This window comes from Panthera tigris, chromosome B2 (assembly GCF_018350195.1).
Source record: "Panthera tigris isolate Pti1 chromosome B2, P.tigris_Pti1_mat1.1, whole genome shotgun sequence".
In the NCBI taxonomy this organism is placed as follows: Eukaryota; Metazoa; Chordata; class Mammalia; order Carnivora; family Felidae; genus Panthera; species Panthera tigris.
Window position 1 is genome coordinate 63,522,277 of NC_056664.1, and position 20,604 is coordinate 63,542,880.

At 39.4% G+C, this 20,604-nt stretch overlaps 1 protein-coding gene across 2 annotated transcripts in view; it reads left to right on the forward strand.

Moving 5' to 3' along the window:
- Window positions 1–7,936: 7,936 nt before the first annotated feature.
- Window positions 7,937–20,604, forward strand: part of SMAP1 (small ArfGAP 1) — a 200,018-nt gene continuing 187,350 nt past the window's right edge. For both annotated transcript variants that reach the window (XM_042986645.1, XM_042986641.1), the window contains exon 1: window positions 7,937–8,291. In XM_042986645.1, the coding sequence (XP_042842579.1) occupies window positions 8,174–8,291 (118 nt within the window). In that variant the 5' untranslated portion in view covers window positions 7,937–8,173. The remainder of the gene's footprint in view (window positions 8,292–20,604) is intronic.

Sequence of the window (20,604 nt, forward strand, 5' to 3'; positions counted from 1 at the left end):
AATGCTTTTTCATATGGATAGTGTATCTTGTGTCCTACGAAATCTCTGTCTACCCTAAGGTAGTAAAGGATAAATAATATTTTTAAATGATTTATAATAAATCTATGCTTATTTCCTTTCCCTCTTTTTCCTAAAATGATGCTACTTTTGGTTTAAAATTACTATGATAATACACACTGTTTTGGTAAGAAGGTCAAGAATGAGAACAGCAGAAAATTCCAGATAAAAAGTGTCTCATCCCAGCAAAGTTACAAAACCTCAAAAGCATAGAAGAAAAGGACTAAGTTCCTTTAAAGGGTAGCGAAGTTCTTTGAGAACATACCCCTTCCACTTCTATCAAATGGCACACGACTCATTATCAATAATTTTGGTGCTCTACATAAATCAGTTTTAGTTTGACTTTTTATATCTAACAAACAAAAGAGGAATGCGTTAGAAGACTTCCTGGTGGTTAAAGTATCTAAAGGGAAACTAAAGAGGCAGCTTCAGAAAGACAGCAGCTGAAGTAGCTGTGAGGATCAAGGGAGCAGGATCCAATAGATGAACAGATCTCAGTAGGGATGAACCATCTCCAACTGTTCTTGTCTTTGTGCCACTCAGTTCAAGCTCAACTTTCTAGGGGAAAGTATCTGAATGGCCTAATTTGGGCACATGCCCAGGGGACCTTGGCTAAAAGTCCCTCCTTCAAAACTGGATTCAATAGAGGAAGGAGATAGTTACCCAGAGAAAAAATGGGGCACTGCTACTAAAGAAGGCGGATGGATTCTAGGAGGACAAAAACAATACATGCCCACAGCACCCTTAAAAAGGCAGAACATATATCTTTCAATTTGTGTTTGTGTCCTCTGCTTTAAGCAGGATGAAACTGCCTTTATTCGCTCATCTTTGAGTCTTCCCTCAAATAACTGGGCTTGGTTGAGTTAAAATATATTACTGCCAACGCCAAATTTGTGAAAGCAAAGCCCATCCCAGGTTAGTTTTGTTGTGGTGTTGTTTTAAATCTTGAAGTGCAATGTGTACTTCTGATGACTTAGAATTTTTCTTTCTAAATTGAGATGCAGAAACTCTGTGGACTCTAATATTAAGTGGGGGGAAAGGGGTAACACTAAATAAAATATAACTTGGTCAAGATTGGAAGTGAGTTAGGATTGAAAGTGATACAAACAATTTTTATGCATCAGATTCCCTTTTTAAAAGATCACTTAAAAAGTTATGTTTCGGGGCGCCTGGGTGGCGCAGTCGGTTAAGCGTCCAACTTCAGCCAGGTCACCATCTCGCGGTCAGTGAGTTCGAGCCCCACGTCAGGCTCTGGGCTGATGGCTCGGAGCCTGGAGCCTGTTTCCGATTCTGTGTCTCCCTCTCTCTCTGCCCCTCCCCCGTTCATGCTCTGTCTCTCTCTGTCCCAAAAATAAATAAAAAAGTTGAAAAAAAATTTAAAAAGTTATGTTTCTTAATTTTGCTCTTAGACATTATATGTTTTTACAGACAAGTTCCTACATTCACTCTTTTTGCTCATTCATGCATTCCGCAAACATTAATTAAGGTCTTGCCGTGTGCATTAGCAGCAGAGGCTCTGGAGATCGGTGATGAGATTGTGAAAGAACCTGATTTATGAAGATACATGATAAACTATGATAGGGTTGAGGGATGGGATTGGCTGTTTTGTTCACTAATTTTTATCTTTAGTACCTAGTGCAGTGCCTGAAAAATAGAAGGAACTTAAAAGTATGCTGCTGAATGGAAGACTAAATGAATGGAGGGAACAGTCAACTGGTGGTGTTGGAAGTACAGAAGATAATAGGATGGTACAAGTTCAGGAAGATTTTCTTAGAGTTGTTTAACTCTGCTTCAACAAAATTCTGCTTCAACAAAACTCTTAGAAGAATGAAGGCTTGAGTTGCCAAAGCCCAAACTTGAGGACTGGCTATCCCTCTATGTTTCCATCAGGCTCTGCATTTAGTTACAGATGGAAGTTGGTTATCTTATCTCCAACAAAGACTGCAAGAGTGGGATGTGTCCTTCTGGCTCTTTGTAATCAGGCTTTTGTGACTGGGGATGCTGGTTGCCCATATGACATTAAAATTTTTTCAGTTTCTCTGTACTGGGGGTAAAAATATGAGCAGAATTTGAATTTGAAAATTACTTCTTCCTACATTGAGTGGTGTGATGTTGTATGTTCTTCTATAATAGACACTCGCTCAACACTGTATATTTGAAATAACTCCCTTCTGGAGGAAGGTAGAGAAGAAGTGTGTGGAAGTTATATATCTTTGACAGAGACCACACTCTCCCTACACTGAGGAGAGTCCACTGGTACCTAAGCATTGATCACGAGTACTCCACACACCAGTTGGGCAGGGTTTTTAGGAACCACAAACCCATTAACATTCCCTGATCTAACTTTTGAAAACAAACGAAAATAAAATCTAGGTCTTTCCTGGGTTTCCTCTCTTTGCATGTTGTAAGTTGTATTTGTTTATAAATCTCCATGTTTGTGTATTCTCTTGCTTTAACGTACTTGGTCTCTCTTTAACTCTCACCATTGTTAGATCTAACTTGTCCTACTCAGTTTTCCATCCCAGGGGGGTAGCATGGCTTATGAAAAGAGCAGGGCCTTAATGCCAAAAAGCAAAGAGACCTAGCCTCAAATGCCAGTTATGCTCTTTCATATCTAGGAAACTTTCAACAAAGTATTCAACATCTTTGAGCCACAGTTTCTGTGCTGTTCAGTTATATTTCCGTTTCCTCTTTCTGGGTGCATGGTAGGATTATACTTCTGGTTCCCTTAATATTAGCACATGTCATGTACTTGTCAGTGGATTGAGAATAGAAGTAGACACGTGTTATTCCTGGGGAGAAGGCTGTAAGAAACTAATCTTGTTGCCTTTCTGCTGAAACATGACAGAGACTCTATCAGTCTGATCCTTGAGTGAGGGCAACATGGAACAGAACACCAACCCAATGGATACATAGCATGACCAAGAAATAAACCTCTATTGATTGAGGTCATTAAAATTTGGGGGTTGTTTGTTACTCAACATGAATTATCCCATCTGGCTGATGTCTCCTAATATGAATAATGATTATAAGATTTACCTCAAAGAGAATTACCAACCCACATTAGAGGATTAAAATGCAGTGGCTTGGGGTGCCTGGGTGGCTCAGTCGTTTATGTGTCCAACTTTGGCTCAGGTCGTGATACAGCTTAGAGCCTGGAGCCTGCTTCGGATTCTGTGTCTCCCTCTCTCTGCCCCTCCTCCGCTTGTGCTTTGTCTCTCTCCCTCTCAAAAATAAACATTAAAAAAAATTAAAATAGAAAAAGCAGTAGCTCTTATTACTATTACCCGCCCCCCCTTCTGCCAGCCGTCTGTATCTACCATTCTTATCAGACATTCCACTTACACACTCATACATGGCTCATTCTTGTCCATTTCACTCCACCCATAATTCTCTTTCACTCTACCCATAATTGTCCTTCATTGCCCTCTGCCCACCCCCCTACCCCCCCACCCCCGCTTACCAACTCCTTCTCTTAGTCTTCTGTGGAATACCAGCTCCAATTTGGTCAAACTCTCTAAACCTGTTTCTTGTCTTTTTTTCTCCAAATGGGACAGATTTTTTTAATTTTTTTAATTTTTTAATTTATTGTGAGAGAGAGAGAGAAATCGTGAGCAGGGGAGGGGCAGAGAGGGGGGTAAGAGAGAGAATTCCAAGCAGGCTCTGAACTGTCAGCACAGAGCCGACATGGCACTTGAACCCATGAACTGTGAGATCATGACCTGAGCCAAAACCAAGAGTCAGACGCTTAAAAGACTGAGCCATCCAGGCACCCCTGGAAACAGAATTTTAGAGTTAAAAGGGACTTACTTCACTTCTCTAAGAATCTGTAGAAACAGACATTCAACCTCGCTCTTAAGCCATCAAACATCCGTAAACACCTTACCATCTGGAGTTCATTGATAGAAGTTACTTCTTCCTGAAGAGCTAGGTACTCTAGGTCACTAGGTACTCTGCCCCCCTCTTTTTTTTAGCTCTTAATATTCATTTCCTAAGGGCACCAAATTATCTTTGGCCTCAAAGGAACCTGTAGTCATTTAGCTGTTCTGACTTCACCTCTCCCACACAGTTTGGACATTTACCTTACACTCTACAGTTAACTGTAGCCATGCTTTCTATCCCTGTACCTATATTTTCTTCTCTCTGGCCTTTCTAACCATCCTCATCCCTCCCTCAACATTTTACTGAAACACCAGATAGTTGCAGTCCCTGGGAAGTATCACCAGCTGATTTCTCTTCTCTTGCTCCTGGGCTAAAGGAAAACAATGAACTGTACAGACCCATGACTGTGTGTTATCTAAAACTGAAATAATTGACTTTTCTGGACATTTGGCTTTAGTGCTCATGCTTACTTCTCAGAAACCTCTCCTACCATGGCCTCTGGTTCTCTTCCTGGCCACACTTTACCTCTCTTTTCAAAGGTTCACCTTTCTCTGTCCACTCATCGTTTAGCTGGAAATCCCCAGTTTTGTCCTCGGGACTCTTTGTTTTTGTCTACATGTCTACATGTCTCTAGAGGAGTCTCATTTTTACCCTATGGCTTCTATGACCATTTAAATGTAGATGATTCTCAAATGACTTTCACTAGCACTAACTTCTCTCTAGAGCTTTAGAAGTAGATATACAATGTCGTATTAGACATATGGAGGTGGATATCGCATGGACATGTCCTTAAGTAAACACCTTTCCCCCTCTAACCACAAAAGTGTACTATCCCTTCTGTCTTGGTCTGAGTTAATGGTATCACCATTTACCTGTCTCCCAACTTAGAAACCTTGGTGTTATTCTCACCTCCTTTCTCTCAACCCCCACATACAGTCAGCTGCCAAATCTTGCTGCTTCTAATTTTAAAACATCATTTGACTTTGTCTCTTCTAAACTCTATGCTACTGGCTTAAAATAGGCCTTTGGCATGTCTTCTTTGGACCTACTGCAACAGCCCTGTCTGTAATTTGTTTCCCTGATCCCTGACAGTATTTCTCCCCTCCCATATCCTCCAGCCTGCCATTATAGTTATAGAAAACAAAGCTAACCAAGTCTTTTCTCTGTGTAAAAGCTTCTTCTGGCTCCATATGCCCACAGGGTAAAGTTCAAACTAGATAGATTGGCTATACATTTCTTAACCTCCTGACTCCATTCTACCTCTCCTCCTTGTTTCCTTTCCTGTCTTCATGTTCTCTGTGCACATCCTATTCTCACTGCTTCCAGAACAAAACCATGCTTTCAGAAGTCTATGTTTAAACGCATATATGTATTACATTTATGTAATATATGTGTACATATACACATACATATATGTAAGTATATTTAAATACACATAATATATTTATATGTAAATGTATGTAATATTTACGTGTAAATACATGTGATGTATATTACATATAGAAAATATATGTAATATATATATATATATATATATATATATATATATATCTCAAGATATTTCTTTCCCTCCTCTTCATCTGTATTCACTTGAAAAATTCCTACATGTGTTAACATCTAGTTTAAGCATCATGTACTCTGTGAAGTCCTCCCCAGTTCTTCCAGGCTACTGGTGTCCTCTTCCTTTTGTTCCCAGAGCATTTTATATTTGCTGCAGACTTTACTGTGCGGCTTTTAATTTTTCTACTTATGTGTTTGCATCTTACATTAGACTGTAAGCTTCTGATTGTCAGAGAACTTTACAGAAGTTGTTCAGTAAATATTGATGAATTAATGCAACATTGTTTTCTCCCAAGGTGTTTTGGTATCAGTGTCTTCTTTTTCATTCTTTCTATTACATATTTAACAAATAGTCAACTCAAACTTAGATTTTTAATAGCCTCCAGGATGACCATCTAGACAAGCACTGTTCAGTGATGTAGCCACTAGCTACATGTGGTGATTGAGCACTTGAAATGTAGTTAGTTCAAGTTGAAGCAAACTGTAAGTGTAGGATACACATTGGATTTTGAAAACAGTAGGAAAACAAGAATGTGAAGTATCTCAGTAATAATTTTTAATTTTATTTTGACAATTACTCATATGTTGAAATGATAGTATTTTGGATATATGGATTAAATAAAATATACCATTAAAGTAAAATTTTCCTGTTTCTTTTTTTTTTCTATTTTTAAATGTGGCTACTAGGAAACTTAAAAGTATATATATGGGGTGTGCATTATATTTCCATTAGACATTGCTGTGCCCCTTTAATCATGTGAATCATTTCTTGGTGATAAGCCTGTGTCTGTTTTTTTTTTGTTTGTTTGTTTTTGTTTTTGTTTTTTCCTTAATCCTTGCAGTGGTAAGCAGAATTTCCAGGGAGGAGAAAAATGGTGTCTGTTAACTGGTATTGTTGGACTAACCTTCCCCAAACATCCCTTTTTTTCATGCTACCATCCTACTTGAAGAATCTGCAGGTTTTCTGTTGTCAGTGGCATCAAGGCCATATTGCTTTGTCTGGTTCCCCAAACAATTAATTCTGTTGCACCTCACTCACCCAGACTTCTCTCTCACTCATCTTTAGTACCCTTGACCTTTATTTAGTCTGTGTTCCAAGATCCTTGAAGTCTGTGCTTTTGTGCATGCTTCTCTTGCTCAGTATTTTCTTCCTTGGCCCCCATTTAAATCAAGCCAGACTTTAAGATATGACTTAAAAGTTCTACCTCCCACATAATGTTTTTTCTGTTTATTGGAACTGACTCTGATATCCTACTAGTTATTATTTGTCAGAGACACACAGTTTAAGTTCTAATTTGTTCAGTTACTCAGCATCTTCACTGATATCACCATTCAATTGAATTACACAAGAATTTTTGAGATCTTGTGCCAAGAACAGGGATAAGTGAGTATGAGAGTCACCTTTATGCAGGGCCTATGGTAGGAATTGGCCCTGTGGAAAACTAGGACACAGGCCCCATCTCATTGCCTTTCTTAGCATCTGTTCCTCCATAGGCAAGGGCCACGTTTATTCTGATTGCAAAAGCTTCATATTAGAAATTGGTCATATGCCATGATATGCCAAAATAGTCAAATAGCCTCACACAGGGTTCAAATCCCATGAGTCCTGATTGGGGAGCTCCGGGTTCTAATTAAGTGTCTTCTTTCCCTAGTTTTTCACACATTAAAGAACACTGTTTATACAGCTTCTTGTTAAAGTAACATCGCCCAGTGTTTGCCTCCTTGTGAAAGGCCTTTACTTTCCTTATGAAAGGCCTTGTTTTCACGTGTTTTAGACTCCGGAGCCAGACTGCTTTGGATTTGAATCTCAACTCCTCCACTGGGTAGCTCTGTAACCCGGGCAAGTTATTTAACTCTTCCATACCTCATTTTCCACATCTGTATAATGAGAATAACGTTATCACAGGGTTGTGATAAGGGTTAATCAGTTCATAGTTCTTGGCACAGAGTAACCACTCAATGTCAGCCCTTAACATATGTCACTACCAAACTATTTCTCTGGGACTGTTTTCACTATTTTATTCCACTAGTGTCTCCAATTTCTAGGATAGTGCCTGTTTCAAAACTGCAGGTGAATAAACATGGAATGAATAAATGAATGCGGTTAATCACTTTTATTTATGCATTTCCAATGTTGCTCCAGCAAGCGCAAAGGCAAGAAAGCAAGTCAAAGTCACCTCCTTGTAAAGGTCTTCCTTCACCGGGTTTCACCCGAGGGCACTCTGGTACAGTGTGATCTCCAAGGTGGGGAAGCCCACAGCGGGCAGCACTAAATACCTTCCCGTAATCACCTTTGGCGAAGGGCCCAGCGCAGAGATCCCCTCCCGGCCGGTTTCCCGGGGAAGTTCGGCGCATGCGCAGCTCGCCCGGCGCCTGGGTTCCTTCCTGCGGCGCCACCCGGAAGCTTCAGCCCCGTCTCCCCCCTCCCCCTCCCCCTCCTTGTCCCTCGCCGGCTCTGGCTGTGCGTGCGGGGCCGGCCCGGCGAGGAGGCGGGACACGTCGGCGCTGCCACCCGCCGCCGCCGCTCCTCCTTCTGTTCCAGCTGCCGCTGCCGCCGCCGCTTCCTCGGCTGAGTCCGCCCGCGGTCCCGGCGGCTCCAGGTGTGTTCACCCCGCCCAGCTGCCAGAGCCCGCCGCCGCCGTAGCTGCCCTGGGCTCCTCGCCCCGCTTCCGAGATGGCGACGCGCTCCTGCCGGGAGAAGGCTCAGAAGCTGAATGAGCAGCACCAGCTCATCTTGTCCAAGCTGCTGAGGGAGGAGGACAACAAGTACTGCGCCGACTGCGAGGCCAAAGGTAGCGCGGACGTCGCCGCCCCTAGTCGGGGCCTCCTGCGGCCGGTGACCTTCCCGTCGCCACGGCGCCCGGGGCCCGAGCGGACGCCGCGGCTGCGCCCGGCCGGCCCCGGCCCCGGCCCCGAAGGGAGGGCGGGCGCAGGCTGGAGTCGCCCCTCACCTCCGCCAGAGGCGGTGGCGAGGTCAGGCCCGTGGGCGCCGGCACTGGCCCCAGCCCCTTCTCCTCTCCGGTCCCGGGGCAGAGCCGTGTCCGCGTCGCGATGCTCAGACCCCCCCCCCCCCAGAGGGCCGGGGTCAGAGCCGGGCCGGGAGCGCGGAACGGGGCGACGGCCTGGCCAGGGCTTAGGGTTAAAGGGTTGCCCTCCACCCGCCTCAGCTCGCAGGTACATCCGTGGGTGGGGCCACCCTTAGTCTCGGTCTCCGCCTCGACCCTTCCCCCGTGACCACGTCGTGCCTCCCGGGGCTCCGAGGCTCGGTATCTCAGGTTGGAGCCCTACCTGCCTGTCCACCTGACAGCTTTGTACCGGGCTTTTGCTTCTTCGCGAGAAAGAGTATGGTGGTCTTTTTTTGCTGGTTTGGAGTTTTACTGAGTAAAACCATTGGGGAAGGGTCTTTAGTAGTAGTAGTAGTGATAACTGTTTTTTTAAATCTAGATATTAACCAGAATGAAGAGGAATTTCATTACATGAGTCCCGTGGACGGTGTGCTTATTATGTTCCTGAAGCTTTTAATAATTATATTGTGTCTGACCATTTGCTTTGGGAGAACATGTGGACATTGGTTTGTGTGACCCATAGACGTTGAAGGTGCATTTTTTAAAGATCCAGAGGTGAAAAAAACCCCCTAATTTTAGTTTGTTCCGTTGGAGGGCTTCTGCCTCAGCTTGGAAATAGATACACTATTTTTAGCCTATATGTTTGGGTTTGGAGATCTGATTTATATTTAATGTCTTCTAAGTAATCTCATGAGAATAAGGTTTCAGATTTTTAAAAAGAAAACTGTCATGTGTTTAGGAAAAGATCTTGCTTATTTGTAAATTGGTTTATTTGGTGAGAAATAAGTAGTTCTCCAAAGCAGAAGTCAGACTTTGAGAATGTCATTTAAGATTTCTGTTATTTGACTTAGACTTTTCCTGAAGCTTTACTGTTCTTACTCAATATTGTGTAAATGAGGCGCGTTTCATTGGGCTGATAATGTTTGATTAGACTAAGCCACAAGGCATCAGGAAGTCACTTCACTACCATACTACCATAACAGGTACTGGATCACTGGAAGGTCATGTGGGAATACTGTAACTGACCATGTGTTGAAGCACTTTTCATATGGTACCTTGACTCACCCAAGCTTATATTTATTCTGTGTAACTTTTCAGGTGATGAATTAAAAATGCCTGATTATTGTAGTAAAACTTGTTTACCTCATATTGATTATGTGTGTGGATTTTTGGGGAATACTCTTTTGTATTGAGGCTCAATTACTCATTACTGCACCAGTAAAACGCTGAAAAATGGGGCCTTTAAAAGGCCAGAAAAAGAAATGAGCTGCATTTTGGGTAATAAGTTACATGCTTAAAAAGAGATGCTAGTATATTTTAAATATTCATTAAGTATTAAATAGTAACAGTTTTAGTAAGTACTTTCATTAAGTGTAGAAATAATTGAAAAATAATGTTTGTTTAAATTTTTGTCCCCAAAAAAGTACTTTATAAAATCAGATATTCACTAATGCTTCCCAAAATAATTTATAGGTTTTTAAAAAGCCATTATTTGCCACATGGTAACATTTTCATATCCATCTTTTGAAGTAAGGAGAGGAGAATCATGTACTTTTAAAATTAGGACAAAAATTTTATTTTAATCTGAGGAAAAGGGAGCATTAGTTTTGCTTGCTATTTGTATTGCCACTGAGGTCCATAGATATATATTGCATGAATGTTTTTATTTTGGTTTTGTTTGGTCTTCTGTTTCTGGGTTTGTTTTTGAGAAATGGAGAAGGTTGGAGAGAAGAGAATAGTATCAAGAGTTTGAGGATGCATTGTGAAGGGCATGAATTCCAGTCATGATTTAGAAAGACCATTACTCTTTCCATGTTGTTACTAAATCTTGAATGATACTAAATTGATCTTCTAAAAATTTATTTTATTTTATTTTAAATATTTATTTATGAGAGAGACAGACAGAGTGTGAGCAGGGAAGGGGCAGAGAGAGAGGGAGACACAGAATCCGAAGCAGGCTCCAGGCTCTGAGCTGTCAGCACAGAGCCCGAAGGGGAGCTTGAACTCATGAGCCAAAGTCAGACGTTTAACCGACTGAGCCACCCAGGCGCCCCAACTTCTAAAAATTTTTTTAATGTTTATTCATTTTTGAGGGAGAGAGAGAGACAGAGCGAGACAGAGTGTGAGCAGTGGAGGGGCAGAGAGAGAGAGGGAGACACACAACTGAAAGCGGGCTGTAGGCTGTCAGCACAGAGCCTGACACGGGGCTTGAACTCACGAACTGTGAGATCATGACCTGAGCGGAAGTTGGAGACTTATCCGACTGAGTCACCCAGGCACCTCTTAAATTGATCTTCTGAATTATTTCACTGTTTTATCTTGATCTTCCAGGAAAAAACATCACAGTTAAGTTTAATTAGTTTAATTAGTTTAATGAGATTTGATCTCATAGTTGTATTACTTGAAAAATTTGACATGATTGGGCCACTGATATAATTAAATATATTTTGTACAAGTTTTGAGTCTTTGGTATGGTTGAACCCCATTATAGAGCTCTTTAGTAGAGTTCTTGGCTTGTTAAATGATTTTGGATTCATTATTATACATGCCAGACAACATAGTAAATGCAGATAGTGAAATTCTGATTAAGTATATTTTTAAAAGATATGCTAAGGGTCTTATTCTACACCTTAGCTATTATACAGAGTTCCATACTGTATGTATATATATGTGTGTGTGTGTGTATTAATTTTTCCTCACTAATAAACTACATCAAGCTTTTCATGTATTTTGAAGCTATTTCCTAGTTAACTCAGTTTTCTTTCAAAAAATACATCCTCCACTGCTCTTTGAGAACAAGTACCAAAGACTAAATTTAAAGTGTAGGGCTAAAGATTACCCCATTCTGTTGACTTGTAATAGTTGGCAGAGTTATATCAATTGGATTTTGACATTTTCTTACTGAGTCACCAGTGTGTTTCCTGAGTTGACATTATTTAAGAAGTAAGGAGGGAGAGAAGGATGGCATAGGTGCCAGTTTCCTGCTCTTGATTCTACACTTACTAGATCTGTTGAGCAACTAGAGAAAAAAAACAGGCAGATGGGGCTGGACTTCCTCTCCCTGGCCTCATTGGTGACTCTCTGGGAGTTTTAACACAGTTCTATTGGTTATTAGTTGGTGGCGATTTATGGAGCAGTGAGGATTTAGAGCCTCTTGCCAATCTAAAGTTTAGTTTTTAGTATTTAAAGTTTCATCCACGGTTAGTACTAGTTTTGATTCTGAACGTGTATCAATTGGCATGAATATGTTGCCTCTTGCCCAGTAAGTTTTGGGGTAGTAAGAAACAAGGTTTTTTGAACACTTAGAGATTGTTTTGTTTCATCTGTCTGGTATTAAGAGGTTAAGTTCCTTGCCCAGATCAAGCACTTATTTCTTCATTCCACAGATCGTGACTTGAGGGGACACTGCTAAACACTGTATTGGATTATGGAGCTAAAATATTTGTGAGACCTAAGGAGACCTAAGGAGTTTGTTCAGAGAGGACTGCATTTTTGCAAATGAGTAATTCCAAAACAGTGTACTAAGTGTTATAATAGTGGTTATAAGAGGTGCCTCCCTCTCTACTTATTTTGGGCTGCTGTCCCATCTCATGTGACTTTTGGTTGTCTTCACGGTTCCTAGAATGCTGCCTCAAGGCCCTTGCACATGCTGTTCTTTCTGCCTGTGAAGTTCTCTAACAGTTTTTTGCTTGATCAGTTTTACATATCATCCCCTTTCTGCTTAAATGTTTCTGGAAGGGAAGTGATTCTCTCTGATTTTCTATATTAGATTAGACTTTCCTTTATATGTGTAAGACATCCTGAATGTTTTATTACACTTAAGTACAGTTGTAATTAAACATTATTTGGGTATTTATTGGGTAATCTATATCCCTGTTGGATTATAGCTATAAGAGAGAAGAGACCTTGTTTATCTTGTTTAGGCTTGTATCCCCTGCCCTCTACACAATGGGTGACATGTGGTAGGTTTAGTGTAACTCAACAAGTATCTTTTGAATGAATGAATGTGAATGAGTACAGAGCCAAGGGCAGGCAGCAGGGTATGTGGAAATAGTTCACATATAGGCGGAGTGACCCTGTTGGAAAATATTTACAGGAGTCTTGTTTGAGCTAGGTTCAGAAGATGGAGTGGGATTTTAGCAGATGGAGAAGGAATTAAAGGACACAGCTGCACACACAAGGTGCATAAGAGGTATTTAAAATAACATAAGAGGTTTCCATGTGGACTTTTTTGGGTAAGCTTTCTCTAAGCATGGTCAGATTTGATGGTGGCGGGTCAGGAAGAACTGAAATGGTGAGAGATTCCAGGCATGTCACTTAATTATCACAGTAGTCCAAGCAAGAGTGTAAGGACCTGAACTCACTTAATGTTGGGGTATAGGGCAGGAAACAGAACAGCTGTAGTTATTTTAAGGAATAGGGTGTTTACATTGGAGAGGCTAAAGGAGCAAAAATTGGGAACCACTACTGGACTTCTGGCTTCAAGGCTACACACTATTACTACTGCTACTGTTACCACCACTGCCATGGCTTCTCACCCGTGGAGCTGGTGAGCCAGCGGACGGGGAAATAAGACTGTGGTTACTGCAACCCTTCAATGTCTTGTTAGACATTTTTTCAGTTGCTCTTACTATAGGAAGATGGTCTTTGCTGAACTTGTGCCTTCCACGTGCAAATAACTGGCAGACTAATGTCCAACACTTTGCCTTCAAGGGAGTCTTCTAGCTTTCTAACCTTTTCAAAAAGTAGAAACATGAAGTGAAGGTTGTGAGACCCAGTCCAAGAGTCTACTACAGGCAGTGAGGATGGAGAACATTTTTCATGAAGTGTGTAATGTTTAAGAGTTCTTATGTAAACTTATTTTAAAGTAATTCATACTAAAAAGTAAAATTCACTTGAGAAACTGATATTTATAATGATGTTGATGCTCATAGGATAAATTCATATAAACAAAATCTTTGATTGTAATTCACCTAAAGAGACCTGCAAATCTGAAAGTTCCCTCAAAATGCTAACCTTCAGGTTTGATTGGTCCGTTGTTGTCATAATTCTGCTGATCTTGAGATTTTCTCTGATGATTATGTGTAGAGCCTGGTGTCAGAGCCAGGATAGAAACCACTGGTCTCTCTCTGACTCATCAGAGCACAAGCAGGGGAGGAGCAGAGAGAGAGGGAGACACAGAATCAGAAACAGGCTCCAGGCTCTGAGCTGTCAGCACAGAGCCTGATGCGGTCTCCAACTTAGAACTGCGAGATCATGACCTGAGCCGAAGTTGGATGTTTAACCGACTGAGCCACCCAGGTGCCCCTATCTTGGCGTTTTAAACCACAGAAACAACTTGATAGACCTGAAAGAGCACTGACCTGGATTAAGTTAGTAAAGCTAGGTTTGAGTCCAGCTTTTGCCTCTTGACTTACTTGGTGACCAGTTGTCCCTGTTCTCGTTGAACCTTACTACAAAGATTTATTTCAGCTCTGATGTGATCTGTGTTCTTTTTTGAAACCTATGTTTCATATCACTTCTAAGTCAGTATTTACTATTGTTGATTTCAAAAAATTGGTTTTTTTAAATTAATTAATAATTTAATTTTGGGTCTTACAGAACTTTGGATCTTGATCAAACCTGTATACTTTTAAAGCTTTTCACTGATGATTTAGGTCTTTCTGAGCCAATTACCTGGTATTATCTTTAATTATCTCAAGCTGTATCATATAACCCACAGGAATATTCCTCACAGATTGAGGAATCCTTTTGTTTGAAACTTTTTCCCTAATGCTTTCATGGATTAGAGTAAGATCAAAGAAACTATCACCTGTTCTAGTCATCTACTACAGCCATACTTTAGGACTGTATAGCCATACATAACCATACATTTAGTCATACATAGTACCATATGGAAATGATTTAAAAAATTTCACTAAAAAGAGCTTAGAGGCACCTGGGTAGCTCAGTTGATTGTCTGACTCTTGATTTCAGCTCCGGTCATGATTCCAGGGTGGTGGGATTGAGCCCCACATTGGGCTCTGTGCTGTTGGAAATATGTACTAATTTCATGCTCGTGTCCATTTTGAGTAGTAAATATGAGGACTTTGAGAGTCTAAAGGGCAGAGAATTACAAGCCTTCCAGTAATTCTCCATTCGCTGTGCATCCTCCCCTTTCCCCCAACAATTTTTCTTTTTTTTTGCCTCCATTTCACAAGAGATCCAAGTGATTGCTTTTAGGAGTGATTGATGATAGACTTTCATATGTCTATCACTGATCTTTTGTAAAGAGTGCATTTCAAGGACCAATGATCAGCTAAACCCAAATCTTAAAAAGAAAATAAAGGAAATTTAAAACCTCTCTGGGGCATTATATTTAGGATAACTTTATCTTCCAATACAGGAACATTCATTAAAAATTATGGTTTAGTCTAGATGTTTTTTAATTGATGTATTTCTACTCTTGAAAGCTGCTTTTAATGTAGGGTGGTGATGGTGCATCGTGCCAAAAAACTAGCAGAAGTATGATTTTTGAAGTGAAATGATCATCACTAGTATATTAATTTCCTAATGCTGCTATCAAAAATTATCACAAACCTAGTGGCTTAAACAACACAAATTATCATCTTACAGTTCTGGAGGTTAGAATCCAAAATGAGTCTTCTTGAGCTAAGATCAAATGTGTTCCTTTTGAGGCACTAGGGGAGAATCTGTTTCCTTATCTTTTCTAGCTTCTGGAAGTCACCTGTGATGTTTGCCTCATGGCCCCTTTTGCCATCTTCAGTGTGTCATCTTCAGATCTCTTTCTGCCTTTTTGTGTTTGAATCAATACATCTTCTCTGGCTTTTGTAAGGACCCTTATGATTACATTGGGTTTATCTGGATAATCTAGGATAATACTATCTCAGTGTCCTTAACTTAAACACACCTGCAAAGTCTGCTAGGCACTATGATAATTTATAAGGAGCAAATAAAATACAGTCTAAAGTTTGTCATATTATTAGCCAAAAGAATGCCCCATAAGTACTTTTAGCTCCAAGGAGCTGTACAACTTTTTGATTCTGTGACATTGGAATTTTTTGTTGTGAGACCTGTGGCTCACTTCCTAGGACTTGAAAAATCATTGTTTGGGGGAAATCCCTGATTTTAATGGCTTCCTATTGTGCCAAAATGAGTTATTGCTCTATTAATATGCCCCTTATAAACAAAGAAGGGTTTTCTCGAGTTTATGTCTTCTCTTTTTTTTTTAATGTTTTTATTTATTTTTGAGACAGAGAGAGACAGATTATGAACAGGGGAGGGGCAGAGAGAGAGAGGGAGACACAGAATCTGAAGCAGGTTCCAGGCTCTGAGCTGTCAGCACAGAGCCCGACGTGGGGCTCGAACTCACGGAGTGTGAGATCATGACCTGAGCTGAAGTCAGACGCCCAACCGACTGAGCCACCCAGGCGCCCCTATGTCTTCTCTTAATGATTCTTTTGTTTTTGACCTCAGGAGAGTGATCCTTTTACTGAGATTAGCTTGCTCCAATCTAGGGTTCATGATAGTAGGATATATATTTGAATAGCTAAATCAGAAGAAAACTGTGGATTATTTTTAATGGCAAACAGTGGAGCATGAACTTGATCAGGAGCCTTCACCACTACACCATATCTTTGTCAAAAACCAAAACACTGCACACGGGGTAAAACAAAGCAGAAAGATGAGTTTATTATAAGGCTTTTTACCTGCAAGTCAGGTAACTCAAGGCTGTGGGAGCAGTGAGTTCTGAGTTGCTCACAGACTAAGGGATTTTTATGGGATAAATACAGAAGTTACTTGGTTGCCTAGTGGTCTTGTTTCTTATTTGGATTTGGGTAGCTTGGTTAGGAACAAGGAAGTTCATAGATGGCCTGAACAGACTTGGTGTTTGATGATTGGCTGGTGTCCTTTACTTATTTCTGAGAGAAGAGCTGTAAGTTTCTGTAAGATTAGGTTAAGTTTCCTTTATGCATTGGTGTTGACTGTGTGCAGTTTGTCCTTGACATAAGTGACTTCATTTTGGTTTGGTTCTGCACCTTCTAGACTTAAGAGTATGAAATCACATCTTATATAGATAAAATTTAAAATCAGATTTGACTGGGCTTTAAAACCCCTTAATAGTTTATATGATTTTTATGTCTTCAACTGTGTATAATTATTCTTATGGAAACAAGAATTTCATTACTTCAAAATAATTGGGCTTCATTAAAGAAAAGAAACAAAGGAAAGTTTCTGCATTTCAAACTGTTCTACTTAAAGTTAAATATTGTCCCTAGTGGTGAATGGCCATAGGTGAATACTCAGGTTATTTCTCCTTGACAGCATTCCTTTTTATAATTTTAATATTAAATTTGTGTAATCTTAATAAATGTTGATATATTTATTAATAGAGCTATATATGATGACTATTACTTGATAATAATGTATATGAAGCATTTATAGAGTTTGATATATAGTAGGTAGTCAGTAAATGTTGCATTTGTATCTTAAGTCTTGTATAAGACCTATAAACATTTTTGTTTTCTTTTTTCCTCCAATTATTTTATTATTTTTTTAATGTAAGTATTTTTTTTTTCTTTTTTCTAAGTTTTAATTCTGGTTTAGTTAACATACAGTGTTATGTTAGTTTCAAGTATACAGTGTAGTGATTCAGCAATTCTGTACATTACTTGGTGTTCACCATGATAAAGGTATTCTTTAATTCCCATCACCTATTTTCACCCTCCTGTAACCATCAGTTTGTTCTCTATAGTTAAGTGACTGTTTCTTAGTTTGTTCTTTTTCCATTTGCTTGTTTGTTTTGTTTCTTAAATTCCACATATAAGTGAAATCATATGCTGTTTTTCTTTCTCTGACTTATTTCCCTTAGCATTATAGCATATATAGCATATATCTAGCTCCTCCAATTACTTTTTAAGAGAATTGTTCAAGGTTTCAGATGTAAGAAAACTCCTTCCTCCTCCATATTTTCCCTAAGTTTTATTGTTGTGAAATTTTTCTGAATTTTGTGTTTGTTTGTTTTTTTTTTTTTTTTTTTAACTTAGAAGTTGTAATTGACTATGAGGGTTAACTTTTGGTTGTAATTATTGTAGGAAGTAAAAACAAACAAACAGCTATCCAAATATTTGATAGAGACACATTCTCTTCTTTGTAATGTGGTTTCCTTTTCTATTTGCATTAAATTGTTATTTTTTACAAGCAAAGGTTACTAGTCTCTTGTTGCAGTTACTCTCTCCATATTGTGAGATTACAAATGATTTTTTTCATTGTGGAAATTTTGCTCAGCTATTCTACAGAAGCAGCTTCCCTTCTATTGTTTATTTACTGAAAATTAGTTGTTACTTGGGATTTGTTTTTTAGCGGGGACAATGATTTTACTTCCGTAGATGAGACAAGGCTGTCAGGTGACTGCCTTCTTTTTTGGCCTTTTATCACTTGTCCCAAATTTATGGCAATTATACTTTGACTGGTTTTAACTTAGTTGGTAAAATATGCCTGTAAACAACAGGAAACAAAGGTTTTTGCCTAAAATAAATGTTTGTCTAGCTTTCAAAAAAATAGTTGAGGGGACTTCCAGTTTCTAGTCTGGCTTTAAGACTGGAAGGAGCTTCAAGTCTCCACTCCATCCTAACAAGTAAAAAGCTCAGAAAACTGCAAAATCAACATCTCTTCTTAGATCGTAAGTGAAGTCACAGGGCAAACTGCTGTCCCCAAAATAGGAGGGACAGGCGAATATAATCACAATTCAATAACTCTGTGGGAACCAGTACTGAGGTAGGAAAACTATTGACAAATTGCTGGAGGCTCACTGTGGACAAATATAAGAGTCAGAAACTCCAGGAGGACACAGTTACGGGTAAGGTCCCACACTTTGGTGAGTTTTACCACCAGGAGCTCAACACAGTGAATATGGGAGAAAAACCTATGCTTCTGGCAGGGGAAGGAGAAAAGGAACCATCTTGAAATACACCGGAGCATTCTGTTCTTACTTAGCAAGGTCTGCCTTCTGGAGAAACTGTTTAACTAGAGCTTAACTGACTTGGGGAAGGGAAATATGTAACTCCAGCCACCTGTAGCCTTTCTCAGGAGAGAAGGGAAATGCCAGTTTCAGTCTACTCTAGCCATCCTGTCCCATGGGGGAAGGGGACAGCTGTGGTAGGGGGACTGAGATTTGTGAAGCTCACAGTACAGAGACAGAGGCTCACTGAAAGAGTGAGACGTAATCATAGAACTATGGAATGCTTCCCACCACATTACTAAAACTGTCTACAGCAGTTAATTTTATCTAGCACATCATATCCAGCTGTCAAGAAAAAATTACAAGGCAGGGTGCCTGGATGGCTCAGTTGGTTGAGCATCCGACTTTGGCCCAGGTCATGATCTCAAGGTTCATGAGTTTGAGCCCCATGTTGGGCTTTGTGCTGACAGCTCAGAGCTTGGAGCCTGCTTCAGATTCTGTGTCTCCCTCTTTGTGCCCCTCCCCAGCTTGTGCTCTGTCTCTTTATCTCTCAAAAATAAATAAAAACATGAAAAAAATAAAAAAAAAATTACAAGGCGTACTAGAAGGCACAAAAAATAGTTGAGGTTCTTAAATTTCACAGTGAAATTGTTTCACATATCAGAAGTATGGTTACAGGCTACCAGCTCACCTTGTGACATCTAAATATAGTTGGAAAAACATGTAAAAATACTTTCATACATTAAATGAATGTGTAAAGCATATGTAAATGGCTAAAGTTACACTATGTTCAGTTTGAATAAACTTGTTAATATAAATGGCTAAAGTTACACTATGTTCAGTTTGAATAAACTTGTTCACATCAAATCTATTCCAACCTCTTCCAGTTTAAAAGGTTCTGAAGTTTTGTAGACAAGAGTATCAGTCCCAAATAATACTGTTACCCAGAGCTAAGGGACAGATCTGTAAACTTCTGCTGCTCAACTGAACTATAATCTTTATAGTAGATCTCAAATACTCATACTCAAATTATTTTTAGAATTCACATGAAGTAAGGAGCATTATACTCATCAGTGACATTTCATATATGTATGCGTCCCTTGAAAATAGTTTACATGGAGGTTGTAATTACTCTTTATATTAAACCTTGGCTTAATATTTCTTTACCAAATCAATGATTTGAAAAAGTTGGGAGGGGGACCCTTCTAAGTTAAAAGAAACAAGAGATATAGCTAATCACAGTCTATGGTCCTCGAGAGGATGTTTTTGGAAAAAGATATTTACAAGAAAATTTTGTGGTGAAGCACTGTTGTGGGAAATAGAACACATTATTAGATGGCATTGAAAACTTATTGTTAATTTGGTAGGTGTGATAATATTGTGGTTATGGGGAGAAAATTTATATTTTTTAGAGATTCATACTGAAAAAGTTAGAGGTGGTATCTTGATGTCTGAAATTACTTTCCTGTACCTCAACATAAAAAATGAAAATATGGCTAAAATGGCAAAATCTTAACAATTGTTGAATCTGGGCAGTGGATATGTGGGTGTTTGTCGTGCTATTCTTGTTTTCTGTTCTGTTTTTGAAAATTTTTGATAATAAATATTAAAAAAAGATTTTAGTTTTTAAGAAATAAACTCAAGGTACCAAATAAGTACATAAAAAATGTTCAGCTCTCCTTGGTTGCAGGTTTTTCTTTTTTTCCATTTGGAAGGATAGCACTAATTAACTAGTCTTGACTGATAGTATGTTTCTAGATATTTATATAATTCTCTATCAAATGATATCAACATATATCAAGTATTCTGAACATGCTCAGAGTCTGCATAAACATACCAAGAGAATAAAAGAAGTTAAAAAAAATCAAACTATGATTACAAAAACAGTGTGATTAAGGAATAATTACATAAACTTTTGGCTCTTCATGGTAGACCCTTAGTGATTTTAGGTTGCTGGTCAGAAAAAGGATTATCATGGAGCTGTTTTAGTGCTGTGTAGCTGTTAAAAAAGCATTTGAAAATACAGTAGTGAATGCTGTAATTTTACTTCTCCATCATCCTGTTTTTTAAGAATATGTT